The sequence below is a fragment of the Suncus etruscus genome, chromosome 18 (genome assembly GCF_024139225.1).
Source record: "Suncus etruscus isolate mSunEtr1 chromosome 18, mSunEtr1.pri.cur, whole genome shotgun sequence".
NCBI classification, from domain to species: Eukaryota; Metazoa; Chordata; class Mammalia; order Eulipotyphla; family Soricidae; genus Suncus; species Suncus etruscus.
The window spans coordinates 55,172,474-55,199,669 of NC_064865.1; the positions used below are offsets into that span (position 1 = coordinate 55,172,474).

Here is a 27,196-nt window from a genome sequence, read left to right on the forward strand (position 1 = left end):
CAGTCTGAATTGCGATTTTTAAGTGATTTTGGTCTTTAAGTGATTTTAGTTTTAGAGATGCTCTTTCAAAGATTAAAAAAAAATTCCTCAACCTTCTACTAAGAATTTTCTGGAGTTCACCTCTCCACAAATCTTAGCAAAATATGGCATAAATTTCCCTCAATAGCCAAATTATTCTGTTTTGGATGATCTGTGAATTAAATCCTGTGTCTTTCTTGTTTTAGGAATGACCCCCCACCCAAAATGTTTGGGACCACCGGCAGTGTTGTGGATAAAACAGGGCTAGCCACAGGCAAAGCAAGTGCCTTACCCCTTGGGTACCTCCCGGCTCCTAATTGTTCTGTCTTGAATATTACCAGCTCCTTACAGAATCTGCCAACAGATAGTAGTAACAAGGAGGGCTCACTTCTTGGTGCCAACTCCCTCCTTCCTTGCCAATCTTTTAACCAACCACTTCCAGGACCATCCCACTGTGTCTTCCCCCAGCCTTTCCCTAACACAGCATTTTGAATTCACCAGAACCCAACACCGACATTTCTAACAATGCAGTAGTTAAAAGAAAATGCAATTATCGTTTGGGTTTGGGCCACATCCTGAAGGTCAGAGGCTCAGAGACTCCTTCTGACTCTGTGCTCAGAGCTGGCCCCTGACTCAGTTGGTCTCTAAGCTAGTGATCAGCCCTCTGGGGTCCACTGCAGACCAGGCAAGCCCCCAAATTCTATGTTGGCTTTTGATCTTCCACCTACCCCCTTTAAACGAGGGAACAGCACTAGAAAATCCCTAGAATGGAGAGTTGGAAAGTTGAGTCAACTGTCAGAGGCACTTTTTCTGGAAGTTTAGGAGACCCTGAGATCGTTTCTTTGTGCCCCCAATTCCGCAGCGGCCCGAGGCAGCGCGGGGCGGAGCTGAGCGCGGCGCGGGCGGGTCCCAGCAGCTGATGCTGCTCAGAGCCCCGGTCCCAGCTTGGGGACATTCGTCGCATCTCGGCGCCACCGTGTCTCACCAGCCGCCTTCCGACCGTCACGGGGACAAGTGTCAGGGCGAGTCATCCAGCCACCGGATCCTGTTGAAGCAAAGCGAGTCGTTGAACCAAGTTCCCTGGTGGATCCTCCAGAGAGTGGCCGACGCTGAAGTTTGCGCGTGAGTACCATGGACAGCGCTCGCGCCCCCAGCTTGAGCCGCCTGAACGCAGCTGGCTTCTGGCACATCTGGCAGCGCGTGGACCCTGAAGGTGAGTTGGAGCTGCTCAGGTGTAGACGCCCAAAGGAGCTAGAAACTCTCCCCATAGACCGTCGTTCCCTGCATAGAAAGCTGCTTTTCAGCTTGGATAATTATAATAAAATAATATATGATATAATTAATATAACATAATAAATATAATCATATAATATATTGTGTATAATATAATATATTGGATAATATGATAATATAATATTGTCCAAGTACAGAAGTGATGTTTGTTCTCTCTGGGTTCCACAGCTGGATAATTGGAAAGGTCAGAGTGGGAGAAGGGACTCATATCACTTCCCCAAGATGTGTGTGTGTGTGTGTGTGTGTAAAATAAATCAATGATTATATAGGAGGCTCTGTGTACTGATCTCAGCTACCAATGTTAATGAGTCAGTTCACTTTTATCAGTGTTTTTTCTGTAACCCTCAATCTCTTAATTTCTTTCTTTGTCCACACCTTTCTTTTTATTGCTTAAATACTTTATTTAAACACCGTGGATACAAGGTTATTTATAATTGAATTTTAGTCATATAATGTGCACCCTTCACCAGTGCCCACTTTCCACTGCCAATGTCCCTCATTTCCATCCCTTTCTCTTCGCTGTCTGCCTCTGGGGCAAGAGGATGGGCCACACTGACTTTCAAAAAGACACTTTCTCCAAGAAAGTTGTGTGAAAAAGAATGAATAACAGTGTCTTTGTCCTTATTGGCACTTAAACCAAACACCAAACTATCTTTAACTCTGCTGAGATTCAATAGTTAGTTCTGTTGAGCATGGAGCCAGGAGTAACCCCTGAGCGCTGCTGGTTGTGACCCAAAAAAGAAAACAAAAAACAAACAAACAAATCCAAGGTTCTACCAGGGGTCTCAAACTCTGGGCCCTCGGGCCGCAAATGGCCCTCCATACAACATTTTGTGGCCCTGCCCTAGAGAAATTTTTTTTTATTTTGTTTTGTTTTAGTTGTTTGGGTCACACCCCCCAATGTTCAAGGCTTACTACTGACTTTGCACTCAAGGATCACTTCGACTTTGCCTCCTGCGGCCCCCAGGTAAATTGAGTTTGAGACCCCTGTTTGGGTTTGGATTTGTTTGTTTTTTGTTTTCTTTTTTGGGTCACAACCAGCAGCATTCAGGGTTACTCCTGGCTCCATGCTCAGAAATCGCTCCTGGCAGGCTTGGGGGACCATATGAGATGCTGGGATTCAAACCAATGACCTTCTGCATGAAAGGCAAACGCCTTACCTCCATGCTATCTCTCCGGCCCTGGGTTTGGATTTTTTTTTTCTAAAGTTCAAGCTTATAGATTTAAATTTCCTCCCACCCCTAGATTTAAATTTTTTATTTTGTGGTTTTTCTTCCCCAAATATTTATGGAAGCCCTGCCCAAAGAATTACTCTTGCTAGTGTGTGTACAGTTTATATTCATGTCTTTCAGAGATCATTGTTGGTGTTTAACTGTTGGAATAGAACATGTCAATAATCACAGGTTTATTTTTTAAACTGTGATATGAAAAGCAAGCTTAGAAAAAGATGGTGTCATATATTATTCTATATAAGTGACTATTGTTTATGCATGTCTTCTTGCATTTAGATAAAGGTTACATAGGAGAGAAGGAGCTTGATGTTTTCTTGAACCATCTGTTGTCAAAACTGGGAACTGATGTAAGTACTTGGCCACGAAGTATTCACATCTATGTCTTACTGGATAGCAAAAAGGAACCTATTATATTGCTTCACACCTGCTAACCCCATCTGACATTGCATGCGTATAGATTTTATCCCTCTCTTGGCAACATGGAGGATTTAGGCAGGTTCCACAAACAGTAAAATGGGAGCATTAGACATTCTGGTGACTAAATATGAGTGTAACATCTGTCTTATACTCGGAGCTATAAAGAATAGATTCAAAACAACTGTCTTGAATGTCTCCTTGGTGATATCTTTGCTAAATGGATTTAAATGGATTTAAAGTTGGAGATAAGGCAACCCATTTTGTCCAGAAGGTATGAGTTTAAGTCTTTATTACATTTGCCCCTCAAATTGTTTCTCTTCCCATCATTCATTTTATTTGATAAGGTTAAATATTTATTAGGGAATGGTATACAACCAATAAATATATATATATATATATCCAAATATGACATAGAACTCAGGCACAAATGCAATTTGGACAGTGTTCCTACTCTCCCCAAAGTAAAACCCTCACTTCTGGTCTTGAAATATGTAGACTAGCTTTGGTCCTTGTACCAAAATAAAGAGGAAATTAAATAGAAATGCAGGATATAGAGAGTAGACATGGTGACAGCCATTTCTACAGAAAACTGAAGGCAGAGCTCATCTTCAGATATAATAGACTTATAGGGAAGATTATTGGTTTATCACAACATGTGCATTTCATGAATGATCCCAATGAGGGGAGCTTGAAGAAGCCATTTCTTGGGGGTAGTAGCAAGTTGAGAACAAAAGAGGATGTTTTCTTGTCCAATAGTCATAAATACACTCTGATACATATACACACATATATATTTCTCTATATATGCACACAAAAATATAAATATGTCTGTTGGTCTCTTGTGTTTTTATTTTTATGTCTGTATCCTCATTTTGCTGCCATTTCTGTTTTATTATCTTTGCTCTTCAGTGGTCATCTCCCATTATCTGAAATCCTTTTAAATCTGCCTTTTACTTCTCTCTCTTACTCTGCTCTTTTCATTTCTCTCCAATTTCACTTTATCTCCATATCTTTCTGTTTCTTTCTCTCTCCAAGTTTTCCATCTTATTTCTCTGTCTTTTCTTTTCTTTTTTTTTATTGATTTTTCTCCTCGGTTCTTTGTTTCTCTTGTCAGCCTTTCCCTTATCTCTCCTATATTGCCTTCACTTAAATACAAAAGTCATGAATGTTTCATCACTGACTCCAAAAAGGTCAGATTCATTTTGTCAAACATGATGGGTATCTCTGAGAAAAATTCAAAGTTTTGGAACAAGCTAGATAATAACAACAACAAAAAAACCCTCTAAATTTCAAATGATTGTTGGAAATCATCACTCAGTACAAGAACTGGGTCCTAAAAGGAGGGAAAGTGACTTGCATCATACCTCTTCAGTAACAATCTTGCAGACCAATGTCTAAAAGGAAAAAAAGGAAGAGAGATAGAGAGAGAAAAAGAAGAAAAATGTCTATTTTGAGGTAGATGGGGGAAAGGCAGGTGGAAGGGCAGGAGAGAAAGTACGGACATTGGTGGCTGGAAATGTGCATTGGTGAAGGATGTTGGACATTGTATCTTTGTATGACTGAAACTCAGTAATGAACAACTTTGTAATTTTGTAATTTAATCTCACAGTGATTAAAACTCTTTTTGTTTTATTTTTGTTTTTGTTTGTTTGTTTGTTTTTGACTCACACCCAGCAGCGCTCAGGGGTTACTCCTGGCTCTAAGCTCAGAAATCACTCCTGGCAGGCTCTGGGGACCATATGGGTACTTCTGCATGCAAGGCAAATGCCTTACCTCCATGCTATCTCTCTGGCCCCTTATTTTAAAAAAATGTCTGAATCCCCAAAGACTGAAACATCACAGCTTTTCAGCTTTTCTGAAAGACTGTTTTTGTTTTGTTTTTTGGTGATTTCTAGGAAAGGAGGATAAAAGTGACTGTTAATGTTGAATCTGGAATTGTCATTTTGATAGTCATGGGTCAAGGAGTGGGACTACAGAAAGTGTCTTCTCTCAGCTGAGAGCACCAGTGCTGAAAGGTAATGGCACCATTGCCAGCCTGTCTCACACATGGCACCTAAATGCACCTTCTCATATAAAGGCAGGCAAGGACTTGGAGGCTTGGAGGAAAGGAGGCAATAAAGAACTGACCAGTCTTGTATGACTGTTTTGGACAGGTGTCCTGAGGCTGGAGACCAAGAGAATGCAAAGGGAGTGCAAGGAGCAGTGGCAATGGAGTTATTGCTGACCTTTTTGTGTTGAAATGCAAACCAAACCAAGTTAAACAGACACACACATACATGTGCTTAAGACAGACAGACTGACAGAAATGCACACACACACACACACACACACACACACACACACACACACACACACACACCCTGATGCCCAAATCAGAGAAGCTAATGTATATTTAGTGTCACAAGACGACTCTTTTGGAAATAATAGCTTTACTGGTATTAATAACTTCTTTCAAGGAAATAAATTTTGTGTGACAGATTGACTCTGGAATCTCCAAATCTGGCGCAGTTCAGGAGTATCTGTGTGACTCAGCCCCTGTGTCAAGATTTATTTTCCACTGTTGATTATATAGATCAAACTTCTTTGCAATAACTCTGCAGTTCTGTGAGGAAGAATGAATTAATGTGTAGTAAAGATTTACTCTAGAAGGGTGAGGATTCTGCAATCTCCTTATTGCTATTGCTTTTGCTTCCTCTTTAACTAGTTTATCAGTCTTAATCATTTGTATTCAGAAGGCTCAAGATGATTAAGAGAATGAATGACAACAAACTGGGGACCTAAAAGATTGGGACATCTGGAATAAAATTAGACCAAACCTCTCAATTCTTGAGGATGAAATCTTTCCGTTCATATTGCAGTGCAGCTTTGTCTCAACAAAATATAAGTTGATGCTCAGATACATGTTTTTAAGACTCTTTGCTCTAGGCTTTCCTTCATTAATGTTTTAGAAACGTATTGTATTTTTCACTCTGTAAGATGTACCTGACCGTAAGACGCACATAGTTTTTAGACAAGGAAAACAGGGAAAAAAATATTCTAAAGCAAATGGTGCAACGCAAGATGCTGTCAGGAGACCATGGCTAGGAACAACCAGCTTGCGAAGGCAAAGTATATTTACATTACACTGGTCCACAGCTGTTTAAATATATTTACCTAACTTTTTTTTTTACATCAGAAAAAAAAAAGAACACATTTTTTAAAAACTACTCAGTCTTCAGCTCCAGATGGCATTTGTTCCATATGATGCACAGATATCCCGCCCCCATCTTTTGAAGGGGGGAAAGTACATCTTATGGGCTGGAGAGATAGCACAGTGGTAGTGCATTTGCCTTGCACGCAGCTGAATCATGATGGATAGCAGTTCAAATCCCTGCATCCCATATGGTCCCCTGAGCCAGCCAGGAGTGATTTCTGAGCACAGAACCAGGAGTAACCCCTGTGTGCTGCCAGGTGTGACCCCAAAACCAAGAAGTGTGTCTTATGCTATGAAAAATACAGTACTAGCTTTAAGCCTTAATCTAGCAAGAATTTTGACTAGAGATTGTTTATAAAAAATATGTCACTGGTTTCTCTTCTACAACAGGGTAGGAGTCCTTCACATGGTACAGTTACTTGCTTTGTAGCTCAGAGGAGTACAGTGTAGGATATTCGATACAGCACTTTGGAAGTCAAGGGGTTTTAAGCTTCTGCCTGCTTTATTGTAGGATGCAGCCATGGAAGAAAACATGCAGAAGGTGAAGGAACAATTTATGGCCACCCAGCAAGTCCCCAGTGATGGCCTCATTCAGATGAAAGAGGTACCTGTACACATTTTTAAAAATATTAATCACTGGGGCTGGAGAGATAGCATGAAGGTAAGGAGTTTGCCTTGCATGCAGAAGGACGGTGGTTCGAATCCCAGCATCCCATATTGTCCCCTGAGCCTGCCAGAAGCAATTTCTGAGCGTAGATCCAGGAGTAACCCCTGAGCACTGCCGGGTGTGACCCAAAAACAAACAAAATTAATCACTTTATTTAAACACCATAGTTACAAGGTTGTTCATAATGCATTTTTATTCACAGATACAAAATTAGTCATGATTGAGTTTCAGTAATGCAATCTCCAACACCCTTCACCAGGGCAGACATTTTTCCTCTCTCTCTCTCTCTCTCTCTCTCTCTCTCTCTCTCTCTCTCTCTCTCTCTCTCTCTCTCTCTCTCTCTTCCTCCCCCTTTTAGATACCGTGGTTTGCAATATTTTTAATATCTACACTTTTTATAATGGAAACTATTGAGCTAGCATTTTCTCTATAAATAATGAAAAAGTATGTATTTATTAAAGAACATTTTACATCGAGTTGAGACATCAGAACTAAGAGGTTGACCCTGATAACATTTACGTTATCATTTTCATTTGTTTGGTAACATGTTTTTTGTTTGTTGGTTTTGGGGCCACGCCCAGCAGCATTCAAGGGTTACTCCTGGCCTGTGCTTAGAACTTGCTCCTAGTAGGCCTGTGGGACCATATGGGATGCCGGGGATCAAACCTGGGTCTGTCCTGGGTAGGCAGCGAGCAAAGCAAAAACCCCTATCACTTCACTCCAGTTCCAAAAATATTTTTATTATATGAATCTTCCATTATTTTATTTAGTTCAATCATATTTATACATATTTTATGATTGGGATGCTGATACGCTGGAGGCCTTTTAGCTACTTGAGCCAATATTTGCCTCTGTACAGTGTCCTTTTTAAATTAAATCTCAATTTCAAGAAAAACCTACTGACAGCAAGAGTTTCACCTCTAGCTTGATTTCCAGTGGAGGTAGGACAGATCATTACAAACAAAACAAAACAGCAGATGTCCGCCTCAAGGGAATCCACATTTATTGATACCTACTAATGAAAGGAACTTTTCTAGGCACATATTTCCCCAGATAACCTATCTTTAGCAGGATCATTTTCCTCCACATAGTGGTCGAAAGTGTGGGCTTAATTGTAGTTTGACTCTCACCATTTGGACACTAGCTAAGCATGTGAAATTTCTAATCTCTGTGGCTAGTCTCATTCTATGGGTTGCTGTTAGGATTATGAGTTAATTTGTATAACAATTTAGAACAATTTATAGCACATAAGAGAGTTCTTTGCTGTTTCTAATAGTTGTGATCATTAGAGAGTTAATTTAATTATGGAGATTCCAAGATAACTGCCAAGAACACCCTAAGAACTAACAAGCTTGTTATGAGATTAGTATTATTATACTTATTTTCACATGTTTATTATCATACTATATAACATTATATTACATTATAAATAATAAAATAAATGTATTTTATTGTATTTATATTATATATAATTATTGTGATGATATTATCATTATTAGTGGATTGTAAATTTATGGAAGGCAGAGAAGCAGAATATTCCTGGCCTCATGCTGGTGCAATGACTTTGGAAAGAATCAGTGAATCCAGAGACTCAAAATACTTGTTAATCTACTTATTCCTGTATGTGGATTTTACATAACTAAACTAAAATGGTTCTGATATTTGAAACATTTTGTGTTCTAGAAAGTGTTTTTTATTTTGATACGTATAATAAGGTGAATTCAAATCATTGGGCTTACTTTATTGGCTGGATATTATTAAAATGTATTGGAAATAAAAAATATAATTTACTAGTTTTGGCACATTTATTTTGCCTTCTGTGAAGGAAAAATATAGGAATAAAATACTTTGCAAAGTTTTGAGAGAAAATAAAGAATCAGTGAATCTTAAGGGGAAAAAAAAAAAAGAATCAGTGATCCAGTACACTAAACAGCATCTTGGGCTCCCCACCCTGAGATAGCTGAGTCCTTGACCCCAGCATAAACCCCATGAAACCTTTTCCTCCTAGTAAGCGCTGGCCTCTGTCACTGACAACTCCCCCTATTTCTTCAGCTTGCCAGCAGATTCTTATCTGAAGATGAACTCTTTCTTCTTGTCTTTCACCGGGAAAGCCCCTTGGACAGCAGTGTGGAGTTTATGCAGGTAAGTGGCTGTGTCTCTCTGCAGGATGAGGGTTGCACGGAAGTCATAGTCCCAGGGACCTGCCGTGATTGTGAGCAGAGTCCCTCAGGAAAAGCTTCCCCCAAAGACCAGGTCGGGCCAGGCTGTCGGGGAGATGAGTCAGAATATTGGTGGCCAGCCTCAATATTCATTCCTGGATCTCTGACCCAGGATGCTCTGGGTGGATAAACTTCTTCACCTTGGGCTATTCAAGGGAGCCAGTCAGCCACTGAGATATGTATATAAAAGAGGACAGGGGAAATAAAAGACATCACTGGGTAACTCCAGAAAAGTGGTCTTGTTTGTTTGCTTTGGGTTTTGAGAATGATATGTACACATCTAGATGGTACAACAATTTATTTCAAGTGTTGGCAACTAATTCTAATTTTAAAGGCTAACCTACTTCCTTTGTGCTCCCAGCCAGCCATCAGGGCTTTTGTTTGCAGTCACAAGGCTCCAGCTCAAGTTAAAGGCTTCTGTTTGCTCCTCTTTTAGCCTTAGGCATTGTTCTAAGCATTAATCTAGGTATTGCTCTAGGCAATACTTTAGGTATTACTCAGGAAATAAACTAGGCATTATGCTCTAGGCAATAAAGTAGGCATTACTCTAGACAATATTTTAAGCATTCTAGACATTGCTCTAGGCAATACTCTAGGCATTGATATTACTTTCTGAAGACCAAGAAAGGCAGACTGTGTTACACCAAGCCAGAGAGGATTCAATATATCTACTGACTCTCAAGTCCTATTCCTAAAGAGATGATCAAACTTCCCATTTAGGGAAGAGTCATGTTGACTCCTTTTGCAAGACACTGAAGGTCATGTAAAATCTGTGAAGAAAGCACAGATAATTCACAGAAGAGAACTGAAGTGACAATTCAATCACCAGAGGCAGTAGAATTAAAACAGTTCATTGGTGGGCCCGGAGAGATAGCACAGTGGCGTTTGCCTTGCAAGCAGCCAATCCAGGACAGACAGGAGTAACCTTTGAGCACCGCTGGGTGTGGCCAAAAATCCAAAAACAAACAAACAAAAAACAAACAAAAACAAACAAAAAAACAGTTCATTGGATAAAGAATTTTTTAGAGGATCAATAAAAATAATGGGGTCCGGGAAGCAGCTTCTCTTGGCAAGTATACACATTAAATACATTTTGTGGAAAGTGATGCTGCAAAAATATAAACAAGGTTCTTTAAATTTTTATTATCCAGAGTTATTTTTAAAAAAATCTTTACTCTTGGGCTTAATAATGCTACTTCTAAAGACACGGATCTTGGAGATATTGGCAAGTTTTCCACATAGGGATATATAATATGTGATACAAGTATCAAACGAGGTAAAACTAAAGCAAAAGAAGGTCTATCCATGAATAGGCAGATTCTCACAGATGCATCAGATCCAATTCCTGCACACACATACTCCTCAGTGCTCACTTTATGCCTAGGACATATTTTAGCACTGGAGATTCCGGAGATTCAACCTGACTATGATTTCCATATAAATGAAGATCAAGTTCTCGACGAATGTCTCGTGACATGGAGAGAAAGAGAAAAGTGTTAAGAAACAAAACTCTACATTCATTTTGATAGTAACTTTTTTTTAAAACATGTTCACCTTAATAAATAATGTTCACCTGCATAAATAAGACAAGAGTTCAATATACGAGGCGGGGAAAATCCGCGAAAGTACACCGGCCCAGTGGGGCTCAGCTGTGAAAGACTGTGAGTGTGACCTGTCTATGTCTGTCTACTGTCCTCTTGCGTGAAACTCTTGCGAGTGGGGCAAAAAGAGCCTCCAGAAACCTCGCTTGCCCAGACGCCATTTTCAGGGAGGGACTTCAGAGCATAAAAGCCGGCTATCCTTTGCAAAAGCTGGCTCCCTGTGTGTGACACCAGGCGGGGAAAATCCGCGAAAGTACACCGGCCCAGTGGGGCTCAGCTGTGAAAGACTGTGAGTGTGACCTGTCTATGTCTGTCTACTGTCCTCTTGCGTGAAACTCTTGCGAGTGGGGCAAAAAGAGCCTCCAGAAACCTCGCTCGCCCAGACGCCATTTTCAGGGAGGGACTTCAGAGCATAAAAACCGGCTATCCTTTGCAAAAGCTGGCTCCCTGTGTGTGACACCAGGCGGGGAAAATCCGCGAAAGTACACCGGCCCAGTGGGGCTCAGCTGTGAAAGACTGTGAGTGTGACCTGTCTATGTCTGTCTACTGTCCTCTTGCGTGAAACTCTTGCGAGTGGGGCAAAAAGAGCCTCCAGAAACCTCGCTTGCCCAGACGCCATTTTCAGGGAGGGACTTCAGAGCATAAAAGCCGGCTATCCTTTGCAAAAGCTGGCTCCCTGTGTGTGACACCAGGCGGGGAAAATCCGCGAAAGTACACCGGCCCAGTGGGGCTCAGCTGTGAAAGACTGTGAGTGTGACCTGTCTATGTCTGTCTACTGTCCTCTTGCGTGAAACTCTTGCGAGTGGGGCAAAAAGAGCCTCCAGAAACCTCGCTCGCCCAGACGCCATTTTCAGGGAGGGACTTCAGAGCATAAAAACCGGCTATCCTTTGCAAAAGCTGGCTCCCTGTGTGTGACACCAGGCGGGGAAAATCCGCGAAAGTACACCGGCCCAGTGGGGCTCAGCTGTGAAAGACTGTGAGTGTGACCTGTCTATGTCTGTCTACTGTCCTCTTGCGTGAAACTCTTGCGAGTGGGGCAAAAAGAGGCTCAGAGGAGCACGGCCGCTCCGCTTCGCTACGCGGCCGTGCACTCTTTCTAAGGAAAGAACTCCATTGCAACAAGAAGGAAAAATCACACTAAGAAGGGCGCTATATCACAGAAGCAAACATTTCTCTCTGGACTGTCTTCTCTGTTACATGCTCGGGCCTAAGATTTGACCCAGTGTGAGGCTTCATCCACGGAGGACTCCCCTCCCTTAGAGGCAAGTCAGCCCATCCAGAAAGGGAGGAGCCAGAGGAGTGTGCTGCCTACATCATATAGACAATGAATACCACTACAACACGTAGAAAAACCCACAATACAAATGTGACAATGGGGAAACAGCGCAGGCCAGCATCAGACATAGAGAATGAAGATGACAATTCTGAGGACCAGATAATGACTGAACAACTAATCAACCTCTCAGATAAGGACTTTAGACTAGCAATATGGAAGGTGCTCAACAGACTCCAAGAAACCATGGATCGAGTTGAACAGAACACTAATAAGAACCAAGAAAATATGAAGGCAGAAATGACAAAACTCCAAACTGAAATAACATGTCAACTAACAGGCCTGAAAAACTCAGTAAACGAAGTGAATGACAAAATGGATAAGCTCTGGGACAGGGTATCAGAAGCTGAGAATAGACTTGGTGCTGTGGAAGATGAGATACATAACAATTCCATACAGCAGGAGAGATTGGACAAAAAACTTAAAGCAAATGAGCAGACAATGGAAAAATTAGTCAAAGAATGGGAACAGACGAAAATAGAAGTCTATGATAAGATCAACAGAAACAACTTAAGAATCATTGGAGTCCCAGAGACCCAGGAAGAAAATTTCCAGGAAGAATCAATGGTCAAGAACATCATTAAAGAGAAACTTCCAGAGCTAAAGAATATATGTGATCAAATCCTGCATGCCCGAAGAGTACCAACCAAAAGAGACCCCAGAAAAACCACCCCAAGACACATCCTAGTCACAATGACAAATCCCACAGATAGAGACAGAATTCTGAAAACAGCAAGATCAAAAGGGGAAATCATGTTCAAGCAAGCTTCCCTGAGATTTACAGCAGACCTGTCACCAGAAACGCTCAATGCCAGAAAGCAGTGGTGGGATATTGTGACAAGACTGAATGAAATGAATGCTTCACCCAGAATACTATACCCAGCAAAACTCACTTTCCGGTTTGATGGAAGAATACATGGTTTCACAGACAAAAAACAGCTCAGAAACTTCACAGACACAAAACCAGTCTTAAGAGAAAAACTGAAAGACCTAATCTAAGACAAGACTACCCAAAAGACACACCAAATTTTGAAATAAAGATGGCGTTAAATCCCAGGACAATTCTTTCTCTCAACGTCAATGGACTAAATGCACCAGTTAAGAGACACAGAGTGGCTAAATGGATCAAAAAACTCAATCCAACCTTCTGCTGCCTACAAGAAACGCACCTGAATAGTCAGAACAAACATAGACTCAAAATAAAAGGCTGGAGAAAAGTTATCCAAGCAAACAACACCCATAAAAAAGCTGGAGTGGCCATACTAATATCAGATAATGCAAACTTTATACTCAGGAAGGTTGTAAGGGACAAAGACGGACATTTTATATTAATCAAGGGGTACGTAGAGCAGGAAGAATTCACTCTCCTAAACATATATGCACCGAATGAGGGGCCAGCAAAATATTTAATACAACTGCTGACAAATCTGAAAAATAATATCAACAACAACACAATAATTGTGGGGGACCTTAACACGGCTTTGTCAACACTGGACAGGTCAACAAGACTGAAACCCAACAAGAATATACTAGACCTGAGGAGAGAAATGGAAGAAAGAGGCCTAGTGGATATATATAGGACACTCCATCCCCAGAAACCTGGATACACATTCTTCTCCAATGTACATGGGACATTCTCCAGGATAGACTACATGCTGGCACATAAAACATACCTCCATAAGATCAAGAGGATAGAAATTTTGCAGACTACCTTCGCTGACCACAAGGCTCTGAAATTATTTGTGAACTCCAAAGGGACTCAGAAGAAACACTTTAACACCTGGAAGTTAAACAGCCTCATGCTCAATAACCAGTGGGTCCGAGATGAAATCAAGGAGGAAATAAAAAGGTTCCTGGAAACAAATGACAATAAAGACACAAACTCTCAGAACTTATGGGACACAGCAAAAGCAGTACTGAGAGGAAAATTTATAGCTTTGCAAGCACACATCAGGAAGGAAGAAGGAGCTTACCTGAGTAGCTTAATGACACAGCTAATAGAACTAGAAAATGCTCAACAAAAGGACCCAAGAACAGGAAGACAGAAGGAAATAACAAAGCTGAGAGCAGAAATCAACGAAGTGGAAACTCAAAAAACAATCCGAAAGATCAACGAAAGCAGAAGTTGGTTCTTTGAAAAAATAAACAAGATTGATAGACCACTGGCAAACCTAACAAAGAAAGAGACAGAGAGAAACTTGATAACTCGTATCAGGAATGAAAAAGGAGAGATCACTACTGATATGACAGAGATTCAAAGGGTAATCAGAAACTACTTTGAAAAACTCTACGCCACTAAAAATGAGAACCTGGAAGAAATGGATAAATTCTTGGACTCTTATAATCTTCCACGGTTGAAGGAAGAGGATGTAGCATATCTAAACACCCCCATCACCATTGATGAAATTAAAACAGTAATCAAATGTCTGCCGAAAAACAAAAGCCCAGGTCCAGATGGATTCACTAATGAATTCTATCAAACTTTCCAAGAGGAACTACTGCCAATCTTGGCAAGACTCTTTCATGAAATTGAACAAACAGAAACACTTCCAAATAGCTTTTATGAAGCCAACATCACCTTGATACCTAAACCAGACAGAGACGCTACCAAAAAAGAAAATTACAGACCAATATCACTGATGAATGCAGATGCAAAGATCCTCAACAAAATCCTGGCAAATAGGATTCAATGCCTCATTAAGAAGATCATCCACTACGATCAAGTAGGTTTCATCCCAGGAATGCAAGGCTGGTTTAACATCCGTAAATCTATCAACATAATACACAACATCAATAACAAGAAAAATAAAAACCACATGATCATATCAATAGATGCAGAGAAAGCATTTGATAAGGTCCAACACCCATTCTTGATCAAAACTCTCAGCAAGATGGGAATGGAGGGAACCTTTCTCAATATAGTGAAGGCCATCTACCACAAGCCAGTGGCAAATATTATCCTCAATGGAGAAAAACTGAAAGCCTTCCCTCTAAATTCTGGCACAAGACAAGGCTGTCCTCTCTCACCACTCCTATTCAACATAGCACTGGAAGTACTTGCTATAGCGATTAGGCAAGAAAAGGATATCAAGGGAATCCAGATAGGAAAGGAAGAAGTCAAGCTCTCACTGTTTGCAGATGACATGATACTCTACTTAGAAAACCCTAAAGACTCTATCAAAAAGCTTCTAGAAACAATAGACTCATATAGCAAGGTGGCAGGCTACAAAATTAACACACAAAAATCAATGGCCTTTCTATACACCAACAGTAATAAAGAAGAAATGGACATTAAGAAAACAACCCCATTCACAATAGTACCACACAAACTCAAATATCTTGGAATCAACTTGACTAAATATGTGAAGGACCTATACAAAGAAAACTATAAAACTCTGCTCCAAGAAATAAGAGAGGACACACGGAAATGGAAACACATACCCTGCTCATGGATTGGCAGGATTAACATCATCAAAATGTCAATACTCCCCAAGGCATTATACAGATTTAATGCCATCCCTCTAAAGATACCCATGACATTCTTCAAAGAAGTGGATCAGACACTTTTGAAATTCATTTGGAACAATAAACACCCTCGAATAGCTAAAGCAATCATTGGGAAAAAGAATATGGGAGGAATTACTTTTCCCAACTTTAAACTGTACTACAAAGCAACAGTTATCAAAACAGCATGGTATTGGAATAAGGATAGGTCCTCAGATCAGTGGAATAGGCTTGAATACTCAGAAAATGTTCCCCAGAGATACAACCATCTAATTTTTGATAAAGGAGCAGGAAATCCTAAATGGAGCAGGGAAAGCCTCTTCAACAAGTGGTGTTGGCACAATTGGATAGCCACTTGCAAAAAATTAAACTTAGACCCCCAGCTAACATCATGTACAAAGGTAAAATCCAAATGGATTAAAGACCTCGATATCAGCCCCAAAACCATAAGATATATAGAACAGCACATAGGCAAAACACTACAGGACATTACAGGCATCTTCAAGGAGGAAACTGCACTCTCCAAGCAAGTGAAAGCAGAGATTAACAGATGGGAATATATTAAGCTGAGAAGCTTCTGCACCTCAAAGGAAATAGTGCCCAGGATACAAGAGCCACCCACTGAGTGGGAGAAACTATTCACCCAATACCCATCAGATAAGGGGCTAATCTCCAAAATATACAAGGCACTGACAGAACTTTACAAGAAAAAAACATCTAACCCCATCAAAAAATGGGGAGAAGAAATGAACAGACACTTTGACAAAGAAGAAATACGCATGGCCAAAAGACACATGAAAAAATGTTCCACATCACTAATCATCAGGGAGATGCAAATCAAAACAACGATGAGATACCACCTCACACCCCAGAGAATGGCACACATCACAAAGAATGAGAATAAACAGTGTTGGCGGGGATGTGGAGAGAAAGGAACTCTTATCCACTGCTGGTGGGAATGCTGTCTAGTTCAACCTTTATGGAAAGCGATATGGAGATTCCTCCAAAAACTGGAAATCGAGCTCCCATACGATCCAGCTATACCACTCCTAGGAATATACCCTAGGAACACAAAAATACAATACAAAAACCCCTTCCTTACACCTATATTCATTGCAGCTCTATTTACCATAGCAAGACTCTGGAAACAACCAAGATGCCCTTCAACAGATGAATGGCTAAAGAAACTGTGGTACATATACACAATGGAATATTATGCAGCTGTCAGGAGAGATGAAGTCATGAAATTTTCCTATACATGGATGTACATGGAATCTATTATGCTGAGTGAAATAAGTCAGAGAGAGAGAGAAAAACGCAGAATGGTCTCACTCATCTATGGGTTTTAAGAAAAATGAAAGACACCCTTGTAATAATAATTTTCAGACACAAAAGAGAAAAGAGCTGGAAGTTCCAGCTCACCTCAGGAAGCTCACCACAAAGAGTGATGAGTTTAGTTAGAGAAATAACTACATTTTGAACTGTCCTAATATTGAGAATGTATGAGGGAAATGTAGAGCCTGTTTAGGGTACAGGCGGGGGTTGGGTGGGGAGGAGGGTGATTTGGGACTTGGGTGATGGGAATGTTGCACTGGTGATGGGTGGTGTTCCTTTTATGACTGAAACCCAAACACAATCATGTATGTAATCAAGGTGTTTAAATAAAAAAAAAATTAAAAAAAAAAAAAAAAAAGAAAAAAAAAAAAAAGAAGTGACATAAGGGCATTGCTAGAAGGTGTTGGGCATTTTGGTGGTGGTGAAGAAAAAAAAAAAAAAAAAAAAAAAAAAAAAAAAAAAAAGAGTTCAATATACACACAGTAAATAATGGTTGTTTTTCAGTGGCAGAATTTCAACTGGTGTTCCTATACTTTTGTATTTTTCAAATACATGTAGAATCAGGGTTACTGACGTATACTCTGAATGACATTCTCAAAATCATCTTAAGCATGTTCAAAATCTTCGCAGGCTTATTGGCTTATTTACAAAGACAGGTAATTCACTTTTTACTGTGCAGCCCACCTGCTGTCTCTGTCATTTCAGCAAGGGTTCAAAGATAAAAGAATGCAAAATAACATTTTTGAATTTTCCTTTTCTTTTTTCTTGTTTATTTATTTTTGTTTCACCTGGTGGTGCACAGGGTTTATTCCTGACTCTGCACACAGGAATGACTCCTAGCGATATGTGGAAATCATATGGAATGCCGGGATTGCACCCGGGTTGGTTACTTGCAAGGCAAACACCTTAGCCACTGTGCTATTGCTTAGGTCTTTCTTTTTTTATTTTTTAAATAAAATATAGGTTGACATTTATTAGAACTTAATGTCAAATAGAATGATTTTCTGTGTGTAGATAATGATCAGAATAAATCCAGTTAACATCTGTTCCCGTAAATAGCATATATTTTTTCTGTGATGAGAACTGTTAAGATAACAGCCTTAGCCATTTTCAAATAAGCAATATAATATTATTAACTATTATTATCGTGTGTTATAAAATTTCCTTTGAGCATAAATAGTCAAAAAATAGTCTTTTTGTCCCTTTGTATTTTAGATGTTCTTTCTTCATGTTTCTTTTTTCTAGGCTATTTTTATTTTTATTATTATTAAGAACGCATTGGTAAAATTCTCCATTTTGTTTGCTTGGCATTCTTTTAAATTTTGTTTTCATTTTTTTAAAGGTTGGTATGCTGGATAAGCATATAAAAATCTTTGTAAAAGGCTCAGTTTCTGTAGGATTCTAAGATACCTTTGATGAAAAAGATTTAAAGAATTATGAAAAACAAAAGCACGTCATATATTTCTGATCTTAAAGCTCTCATTAGGTTTGTTATCCTTAAGCCATAAAATTAGAATGTAAATGACCTCTAACTAATTGATTTTGCAACAGGGGCAGAAAGAGTGAAGTTATGAACCACTTTTTATTCGGCAAAAACATCAATACTTCCCGCTCTCTTCCCAGTGTGGTTTGTAGTCAGGATCCAAAATGAAGGTCCTTGAAGTTGGTGATTTAATTAACCCATTGTACATCTCCAAAAGGAAAAAAAAATCTGCCCACTTAAAAATCATTAGCACCAAAGGAAAAAAAGATCATTAGCACCACTCCATTTGGAATAAGAGTTGACTTTTCCAACTTGTGAGTTTTGTACATAGAATTAGTGAAACTCACGGAACTTACTAAAGAAAATAGTTTGATATTTCTTTAAATTATTTTCTTCAACTGTCCTTTGTTTCAGGATAATAATCATGCCTTCAGCTAGATGCCCAACCAATCAGAGGTTCTTTTCCAATCTATAAAAGGGTTCATTTGTTCCAGGGGATAATCTGAGATGTTTTATTTCCTTTATCCAAAGCCAAGGTCACATTGGTAATATTCCTTTGAATATTGGATCATGCTGTGGTTTAAATATGGATTTCCTCTGCACTTAAAGAGTTCATTTGAGAGTATTTATTTGTAGGGGTTAATACAGAGAAGGCCATATTGCTGCAAAATGAGGTTCCTTTATTCATATCTCTCCACCTTGAGCTTCTTGGAGGATCCAGTTCAGCCATGACCCTGGGGATGCTGAAGGGCCCCCAGTGACTCACTTCCAGTGAGCTCTCTGCTCACCCCAAATAACCTCAGCCATCCCCCATAAAGTTATGCCTGTGCCTGGTTATGCTCATCTGTTTTCAGATGTTCAGCCATGTCGACAGCAGTGCAAGTGATTCCATAATTATTGAGGATTAATGGCATTTATGTATTTCAGATTTGGCGCAAATATGATGCTGACAGCAGCGGCTTTATCTCGGCAGCTGAGCTGTGTGTGAGTGTCACTGGACGCAGTTACTGAGGCCCTGGTTGGGCACGTTCATCACTGGAATTTGATGTGTGTGCATGAAGAGTTTTATTTTTGTGGGTTCATAAAACATAGATTAAATATCCATTTAGTTTGGGGGGACACAGTGTTCAGGAGTTGCTTCTTGTTCTGTGCTTAGGGGTCATATTTGGCTCTGTGTTCAGGGGCTCTGCCTTTAGTGTTCAGGAGACCTTATCAGGATTTGAACCCTGGTCATGGCCACAGCCCATACTAGACAAGTGCCTTTTTGTTTTTTTTTTTTTTTTTTGTTTTGTTTTTGGGCCACAGCCGGCGGTACTCAGGGGTTATTCCTGGCTGTCTGCTCAGAAATAGATCCTGGCAGGCACGGGGGACCATATGGGACACCGGGATTCAAACCAACCACCTTTGGTCCTGGATCAGCTGCTTGCAAGGCAAACGCCACTGTGCTATCTCTCCGAGCCCCTAGACAAGTGCCTTAACCTTTATTTTTGTTTGTTTGTTAGTTTGTTTTTGTTCCACACTGGAAATACTCAAGTATTACTTCTGGCTCTGCATTCAGGAGTCACTCCTGGTGTGTTTTGGGGACCATATGGGATGTCAGAGATCATACTAAGGTTGGTCTTGAGCAAGGCCAGAGTCTTAACCCACTGTTCTATCTCTCCATTTCCAAGTGTCTTAATCTTTAGACTATCCTTTGACTTAATTTGCAGTTTTTGCTTAAAAAGAACTTATTCTTCATTAGAAGATTTAGAAAATGTAGGTGATCGTGCTTTCTCAGGAACAGAGACATTACTGAGGATTTATGGCCCTTATAGAGCTAGAAGAATTAAAATTCAGAGCATCACCAGGTGTGGCCTCAATACAGCGAACAAGAAAAAAAAATTGTGAGTCTTCTCTTTGTGTCTCAGAACTTCCTGCGTGATCTTTTCTTCCGCCACAAGAAGGCCATCTCAGAGACAAAGTTGGAAGAATATACTGGCACCATGGTAAGTAACTGAGCTGATGATTTTCATGTGCACAGCTTCCCTGCTGCCTTTCTGGGTCCCGGAAATTGTGTTCCTCAAAGACCAGTTGCTATATAAGTATTTTTAGATCAATGAAACCCTTTGCTCTGGAAAACATTGATTATCATGGAGCTGCTTTATCTTTTCTCTTGGGGTGCAACTGCATTTATTTGAGAAGAGAAGCTATTCCTCTATCCTTGGGGAGACCTTTGAAGTCCAGTCAACATGATGTTACTAAGCACCGCTAATAACCTTGATGGTGATCAGTCACAAAAAAGTAAGCAAACATGGACTTAGTCCATCAGGACTGAATACATAGATGTACCTCTGACTATAGTGTATACTTTGGATGTTGACTTAGAGCAGCTGGGAGTCAGAATATATTGGAAATGTGTATCCTATGGGTGTCACTTATAACATATGACCCTGGGAAATTGGCTTTTGGGGGAGTGGCATTGGGGTTATTTACTTAAAGTCTCTAGTAATCAGGGATTTCTCCTGATTTTGTGCTCAGTTCTGTTAGTGCTTGGGGAAAACATATTTGATGTAACAGGGTCGGTCATATGCAAGGCAAATGCCTTAACTCCTGTACTATTTCTCTAGCTCAGACTCTGGGGAAGTGAGAAGCCAGGCAACTTCATTTATTTCATCCTTAAAGATGGGGGATGAATATTAACTAATTGTCATAGATGACTTAATGTATCTGATACACTTGGAAGATTAAATAGTAATGAATGAACTAGTGACCTGCTGTTATCTGAGGAAAATCTTTTCTTTTTGTTTGTTTGTTTTTGTTTTGTTTTTGGGCCACATCCGGTGACGCTCAGGGGTTACTCCTCACTATGCACTCAGAAGTCGCTCCTGGCTTGGGGGACCATATGGGATGCCGGGAGATCGAACAGCGGTCCATCCAAGGCTAGCGCAGGCAAGGCAGGCACCTTACCTCTAGAGCCACCGCCCGGCCCCTATCTGAGGAAAATCTTAAAGCAAACAACTAGTTTCTTAGATATATCTAACAATACTAATAAAAAGGGGCCACCAGCTCTGTGTCCAGTCCCGTTCTGCCTATCACCCGCTCCACCACCCCTCCAGCTAGCCCGCCAACTGCCCCAACTGACCCCCAACTCCAAGCTCCGCCCATTCTTTATTTATCTCTCATAGGCGCCTCTACACGAAACAACAGGCAGAACTTTCATATATATATATATATATATATATATAACAATAATCAACATGTTAGCTCTAACTACTGCTACATCATGATTTCATTCATACCTGTGTCCTAAGTCACCCAACGTTATTTCAGTGTCAAATTTCGCTAGGAAAAGGTAAAATGGGAGGTTTCCTTCAATAACCTATCCTCATTCTGTTCTTCCTTCAAGCCCCTACTCCACAAATATGTATGTGCTTCCTTACAAACAAGCTCTGTAGGTTTTTCAATCAACAAGACATTTTCTACTAAAGGTTTTTTTATAGCATGGCTATAGCTATTATTGTAAGAGTTATTGAATAAACTCACCTTTCTGAATCTTCTGGTCCAGTAGTTGAGGCTACCAATTACTGAGCAGAGTTTTTGGGCTTCTGTTCAAATGCATAGATAGATTTATGTATTTTTGCAGGTCTTGGTGTTTCCAAATGCTGCATTATTTCTAACCACCGTTAGTCTTGTCTATGCTATGTTATAAACATTGGTCGAGTCTTAGACAGTTTACGAATTCTAAAACTCCTTTTAAAGAGACTGGGAAGTTAAGTTAACCAGGCCAGGGCCCTTATCAGTTGGAAGTTGAGTTCTCCCAGTTTTCAGTGTAGATTTTTTAGGCCTCTGTCTCTGGATTACTTTGAATGCTGCTAACAGACTAGGGGGAGATTTCTGGTAAGGGAAAATGTTTTCTTAGCCAAGATCGCTTACAAATGACCTAACAGCAGCAAAGCCATTCCCAAGGACAGATACAAATCTTATTACCAGATCTCAGTTAAGAAAATAATTTACCTTCTTACTATATTGATCTGTTTTAAGAGCATGCAAAATGTTGTCTGCAATACTGAATAAATATATACTCTGCAATAAAGAGTCAAGTGGGAAATCCCCTGGAAACAAGAAGTCATTTCTCAGCTACCAGCAAATCCCTGGGATCCTTTTGAGTGAAGCCCTCTAAGAAAATATATAATATGAATAATGTATAGAAAATGAATATTATATACTATAATGTATAATATATAATGTGATTTGGACTGAAAATGCCCAGAGGACAAAAAAGTGACTGATTATTTTCCAACTGAAGCCTCTTCAGCATTCACTTAAAACAATGTTAGCATTGGCTCATTTTGTCTCAGTCCTGTTATCTCATGAAACATGTACTACAAAGTGAAATATGAAAGATGTACTACAAAATGAAATATTGGCATTTATCATCTTTAGCATGTTTCTGGGATGGCTTTTAATACTGTTGACTCTGGAGAATCTTTCTGCCATCCCTATAAATGATTAGAACAGTACTTTTCTGACTTTTCAACATAGCTCATGTGTTTTTCCTACTTTTTAAATTTCTTGCTTTAATTAAAAAAATTTTTTTTTCATTTGGGGACTATTCCCAACAGTGCTCAGGGATTACTCCTTGCTCTGTGCAACGAGTGATTTTTAGGGAACTTTATGCTATTTTAGGAGTTGAACCAGGGTCAGATGTGTGAAAGGCATGTCTGTTAACCTCCTTACTATCTCTCTGGCCCTTCATTTAGTTTTTGCTACAACACCAAGATTTAACTAAACATCCTCTTGTTCTAGAAAAATCTCTCACCACCTTTTTAGAATGGGTCCAAGTAATTCCTTTTCTGTACTAGCATAGTAACTTTGCATATTACTGTCTCACATTAGCATTTAACTACTGAATTCATCCTACAAAACTTTGTGCAGTACTAATGATGGCAAGGTATTATTTTATTTTATTTGGGTTTTTGGGCCACACTGGTGGAGCTTAAGAGCTCTGCACTCAGAATTTGCTCCTGGCTCAGGATACCATATGGGATGCCAAGTATTGAACCCAGGTCTGTCCTGAGTCGGCTGTGTGCAAGGCAAACACCACTGTGCTAACACTCTGGCCTCATAAAGGTACTATTTTAGATAGGGAATTGATATGTGAAAAGAATAGACAGAGGCAGACAATAAATGTTAAACAAAACACTTGATCAATTATATTGCATTACAAAGGGTCAGTAGTTTTAGGGAAGTAATGACAAAGTAGATAGTAAAGGGCAAGGTGTGGCAGTGAGGGTGAGAGATTGGGGAAAAGGTGCTCAGGGCAAGCTCTTGGAGAAAGGTGAGATTTGAGGCACTACAGAGGAAATCTCGAGCACAGATACCCTGATCAGGGGGTTTCAGGATGAGAGAAACATGGCTGGAGTCAACATGAACCACACAGGATCGGAGCACATCAGGCTTTTTCAGGCCACTTTGAGAAACTGGAGTTTTAAGTGTCCATGACAAAGCAAACCCTCAGAGGATTTGAAGGAGAGGTCATGATGTAGCTGGCTATATTAAGAAGAGGTTGACGGCCCGGAGAGATAGCACAGCAGCGTTTGCCTTGCAAGCAGCCAATCCAGGACCAAAGGTGATTGGTTCAAATCCCGGTGTCCCATATGGTCCCTCGTGCCTGCCAGGAGCTATTTCTGAGCAGACAGCCAGGAGTAATGCCTGAGCACCGCCGGGTGTAACCCAAAAACCAAAAAGAAAAAAGAAAAAAAAAAGAAGAGGTTGAAAAGGGTGAGGAGAGGCTCAAGAAGGCCTCATAAGAGCCTTGTCATAACCAGGTTGTTGAAAGAGAAGAGTGATGTCAACCTTACGTTGATATCAACAAGATCAATTTTTGAAAAGTTGCCTAATTTTTCGGAAGTATGATGGATTATATAGTACAGCAGCACTCCTAGAGCAGCACCAACATTGGGGTAAGAAAGAGAGCTTGACGGTAGAGTGAAAATTTAAATTACGTTCAGCCACCTTGTCAACTGAATACCAGTATTTTATGTTCATTGAAACAGCCAGTGATTGCTCTGGTAACACGTATCTAACCATTATCATTGAGTGTTTGCTTTGTGCTGATCCTATGCAAAATGCTTTTCTTACAACAACCTAATGAAATGAAGGTTCTTAATTTCTATTTTATGAATCAGAAGCTAAGGGTTACTTAACTTGATTCCATATAAATAAGGGAGGAGATTTAGAAAAAAATACGTCTTCAAGGTTATATTTTTTATTTATTTATTTTTTTTTGTTTTTGGGCCACACCCGTTTTGACGCTCAGGGGTTACTCCTGGCTATGTGCTCAGAAATCGCCCCTGGCATGGGGGGACCATATGGGACGCCGGGGGATCGAACCGCGGTCCTTCGTTGGCTAGCGCTTGCAAGGCAGACACCTTACCTCCAGCGCCACCTACCCGGCCCCAAGGTTATATTTTTTGACTGTAACATTCATCTATGAATTACCAAAATGTTTAATATTTTTTAAAAGTTTTCAGAAGAGGAAAATTAAGTTTATTGAGTGGCCACAAGAGATGATAGTCTCTCTGAAGAAAGGTAATGCAAAGCCACTGACAAGATTTGAACTCTTTCTCCATATATATATATATATATATATACATATATATATCATGTATATGTATTTATAATATACTATATAATAAGTATTATTTTGAGACACATACAGAGGTGCTCAGGGATCACTCTTGATGGACTCGGGATCATATGGGGTGCTAAGAATTGAACCTGGATTGACTGCATGTGACAAATGCCCTACCACTGGATAACTCCCGACACTGAATAATTATTTTTTAAAAAACTTTTTTAAATTTCCTCAAGACCACTGGATATAATCACTTTTAGAAACTCCACTTTTCTTTTTTGGTGGGAAAGTACACCCAGCTGTGCTTGTATTTCTGGCTTTGTTACCAGAGGACCATATGGTACCAGGGATGGCACCTGAAACTCCTGCATGAAAAACATGCTCTGAATACTGCACAGTCATATAAACACTGCATTAGAGATTTCTTCTAAGATTCTAAAGTTAGCACTGACTGCCTTACTTAGTAGATGGAATTGTTGGGTCCATAGTTGAAGGACAAGACCACATATTTGAAATAAAGCAAAGCAAAGCTTTATTCCTTTTACCAACAAGCTACAGACTGGCCAATTAGGGCCACCTCCCACAGGAGGTGACCCCCTTGGAGGGGGTCACAAGCCTGGTTAAATAAGGCTAGGAGCAAAAAGTTTTGATCTTTAAGTTGATTGGCTTTTCTAGGGTGTTTCATCATGTCCTTTTTTGGCTAGCTGTAGGGCTTGTGGTTTATAGGACCTTGGGATCTATATCATCACTTTTGGGATAGAAACTTAGCCCTTACATGGAAATTTAAGCCTTGTTAGCCTTAAATAGAAACTCTACATTGGTTCGACAAAATGGAGTCCCTTCTGTGCTAGGCTTCACAGATCTATTAAATGAGTTCAAATTAATCTGAATAAAGATGAGCACCTTTCAAAGCCGGTGACACATGAACAATGAATGGGCTAAGGGAGAAAGAACATCTGGTCTGATGAGAATGGTGAGGTCTGCAATGCTCGTCCTATTTGGACTCCTAATTAATGTTCCGGACAAGGCGGGAAACAGCCTATTAGCAAAGTCTAATTATGACATCTAATTGAGAGACACTGCTCACACCCAGCCGAGGAAGAATGAGCGGTCTGAATCTCCTTTCGTTAGAGCACATTAAGCATTTTCAAATGTAAGTGAATACAGGTGGTGGACACAAAGCTCATTAGAGCATGGAATTAGAGCATGGAATGTGACCTGTTGAAAGGACTTCTATGAGGCTAAGCTTGTCCGTAACCTCTATGCTGCTCCCTAGTCTCATTAAGTATAAATGTCTGAATGAAAGCATCTGGCTTCTAGATACTTTCTTCCCTAGTACTAGGCATCATCTTTCTGCTCCAGGTCAGCTGGATACTTTTGGGTTCAATCGTGACGTATCTTTCCACCACTCTAGTGGTGCTATCATAATCTCAAGATTTTCAAGGTCATAGAACAGGCTAGGTGGGCCTGTCAGTTCTGTGCTTGGGCCCTGGGAAGAGCAGCTGTTTGCGTACAGTAATGGAGGTTGGGAAGGGTCCATGTCATGCCAGGAATTGAGTTTGGGGCTTCTGAACACCAGGTATATGATTTATCCCTTTAAGTTATTTACCTGGACTCTAAATTGTTTTTGAGTTTAGATGTGGTGGGGATTTCTAGGCTTTCCAGGAATTAGTATGTCTTCAAAGTTAAAATAAGGTGACAAAGAATGAATTCTTAGAATATTAAAGTGGTACGAAAAACCAAATTGCAAAATAGTGTGTATATATAAAAAAGATAGAACTTACATATCCATGCTTATGACTTTGTATACATGTTTTAAGCATCTATATAATATTTATATATCCTTAAAAAGTTTCTGGAAGGCTTTATGTCAAGAATTGTGAATGGTAGTATATGGTAAACATATCCATTCTATAATTCAATCTCCTGAAATATTTGCTTATTGTTTTACCTTGAGCATAAATTACTAAAGATCTTAATTTATCAATTATCCACGGAGTTAACAAAATTATCAAATAAAAATCGTATGTCTTCACTCACCATCTAATAGTTGCATTTTATATCTATTGTTTAAGGAAAAAATCTATTAAAAGTTACTATTAGTGCAGTATTTATTTATTTATTTATTTTTGGTTTTTGGGTCACACCCGGTGGTGCTCAGGGGTTACTCCTGGCTGTCTGCTCAGAAATAGCTCCTGGCGGGCCCGGAGAGATAGCACAGTGGTGTTTGCCTTGCAAGCAGCCAATCCAGGACCAAAGGTGGTTGGTTCAAATCCCGGTGTCCC

General features: G+C 39.9%; 1 protein-coding gene across 1 annotated transcript in view; it reads left to right on the forward strand.

Annotated features, from left to right (window-relative positions):
• The first annotated feature begins 972 nt into the window (after window positions 1-972).
• The window catches only part of SCGN (secretagogin, EF-hand calcium binding protein), a 37,070-nt gene continuing 10,846 nt past the window's right edge, over window positions 973-27,196 (forward strand). Inside the window, exons 1-6 of the mRNA XM_049765045.1 lie at window positions 973-1,231; window positions 2,820-2,890; window positions 6,665-6,757; window positions 8,873-8,962; window positions 19,223-19,279; window positions 20,203-20,280. Of these exons, the coding sequence (XP_049621002.1) occupies window positions 1,150-1,231; window positions 2,820-2,890; window positions 6,665-6,757; window positions 8,873-8,962; window positions 19,223-19,279; window positions 20,203-20,280 (471 nt within the window). The 5' untranslated portion in view covers window positions 973-1,149. The remainder of the gene's footprint in view (window positions 1,232-2,819; window positions 2,891-6,664; window positions 6,758-8,872; window positions 8,963-19,222; window positions 19,280-20,202; window positions 20,281-27,196) is intronic.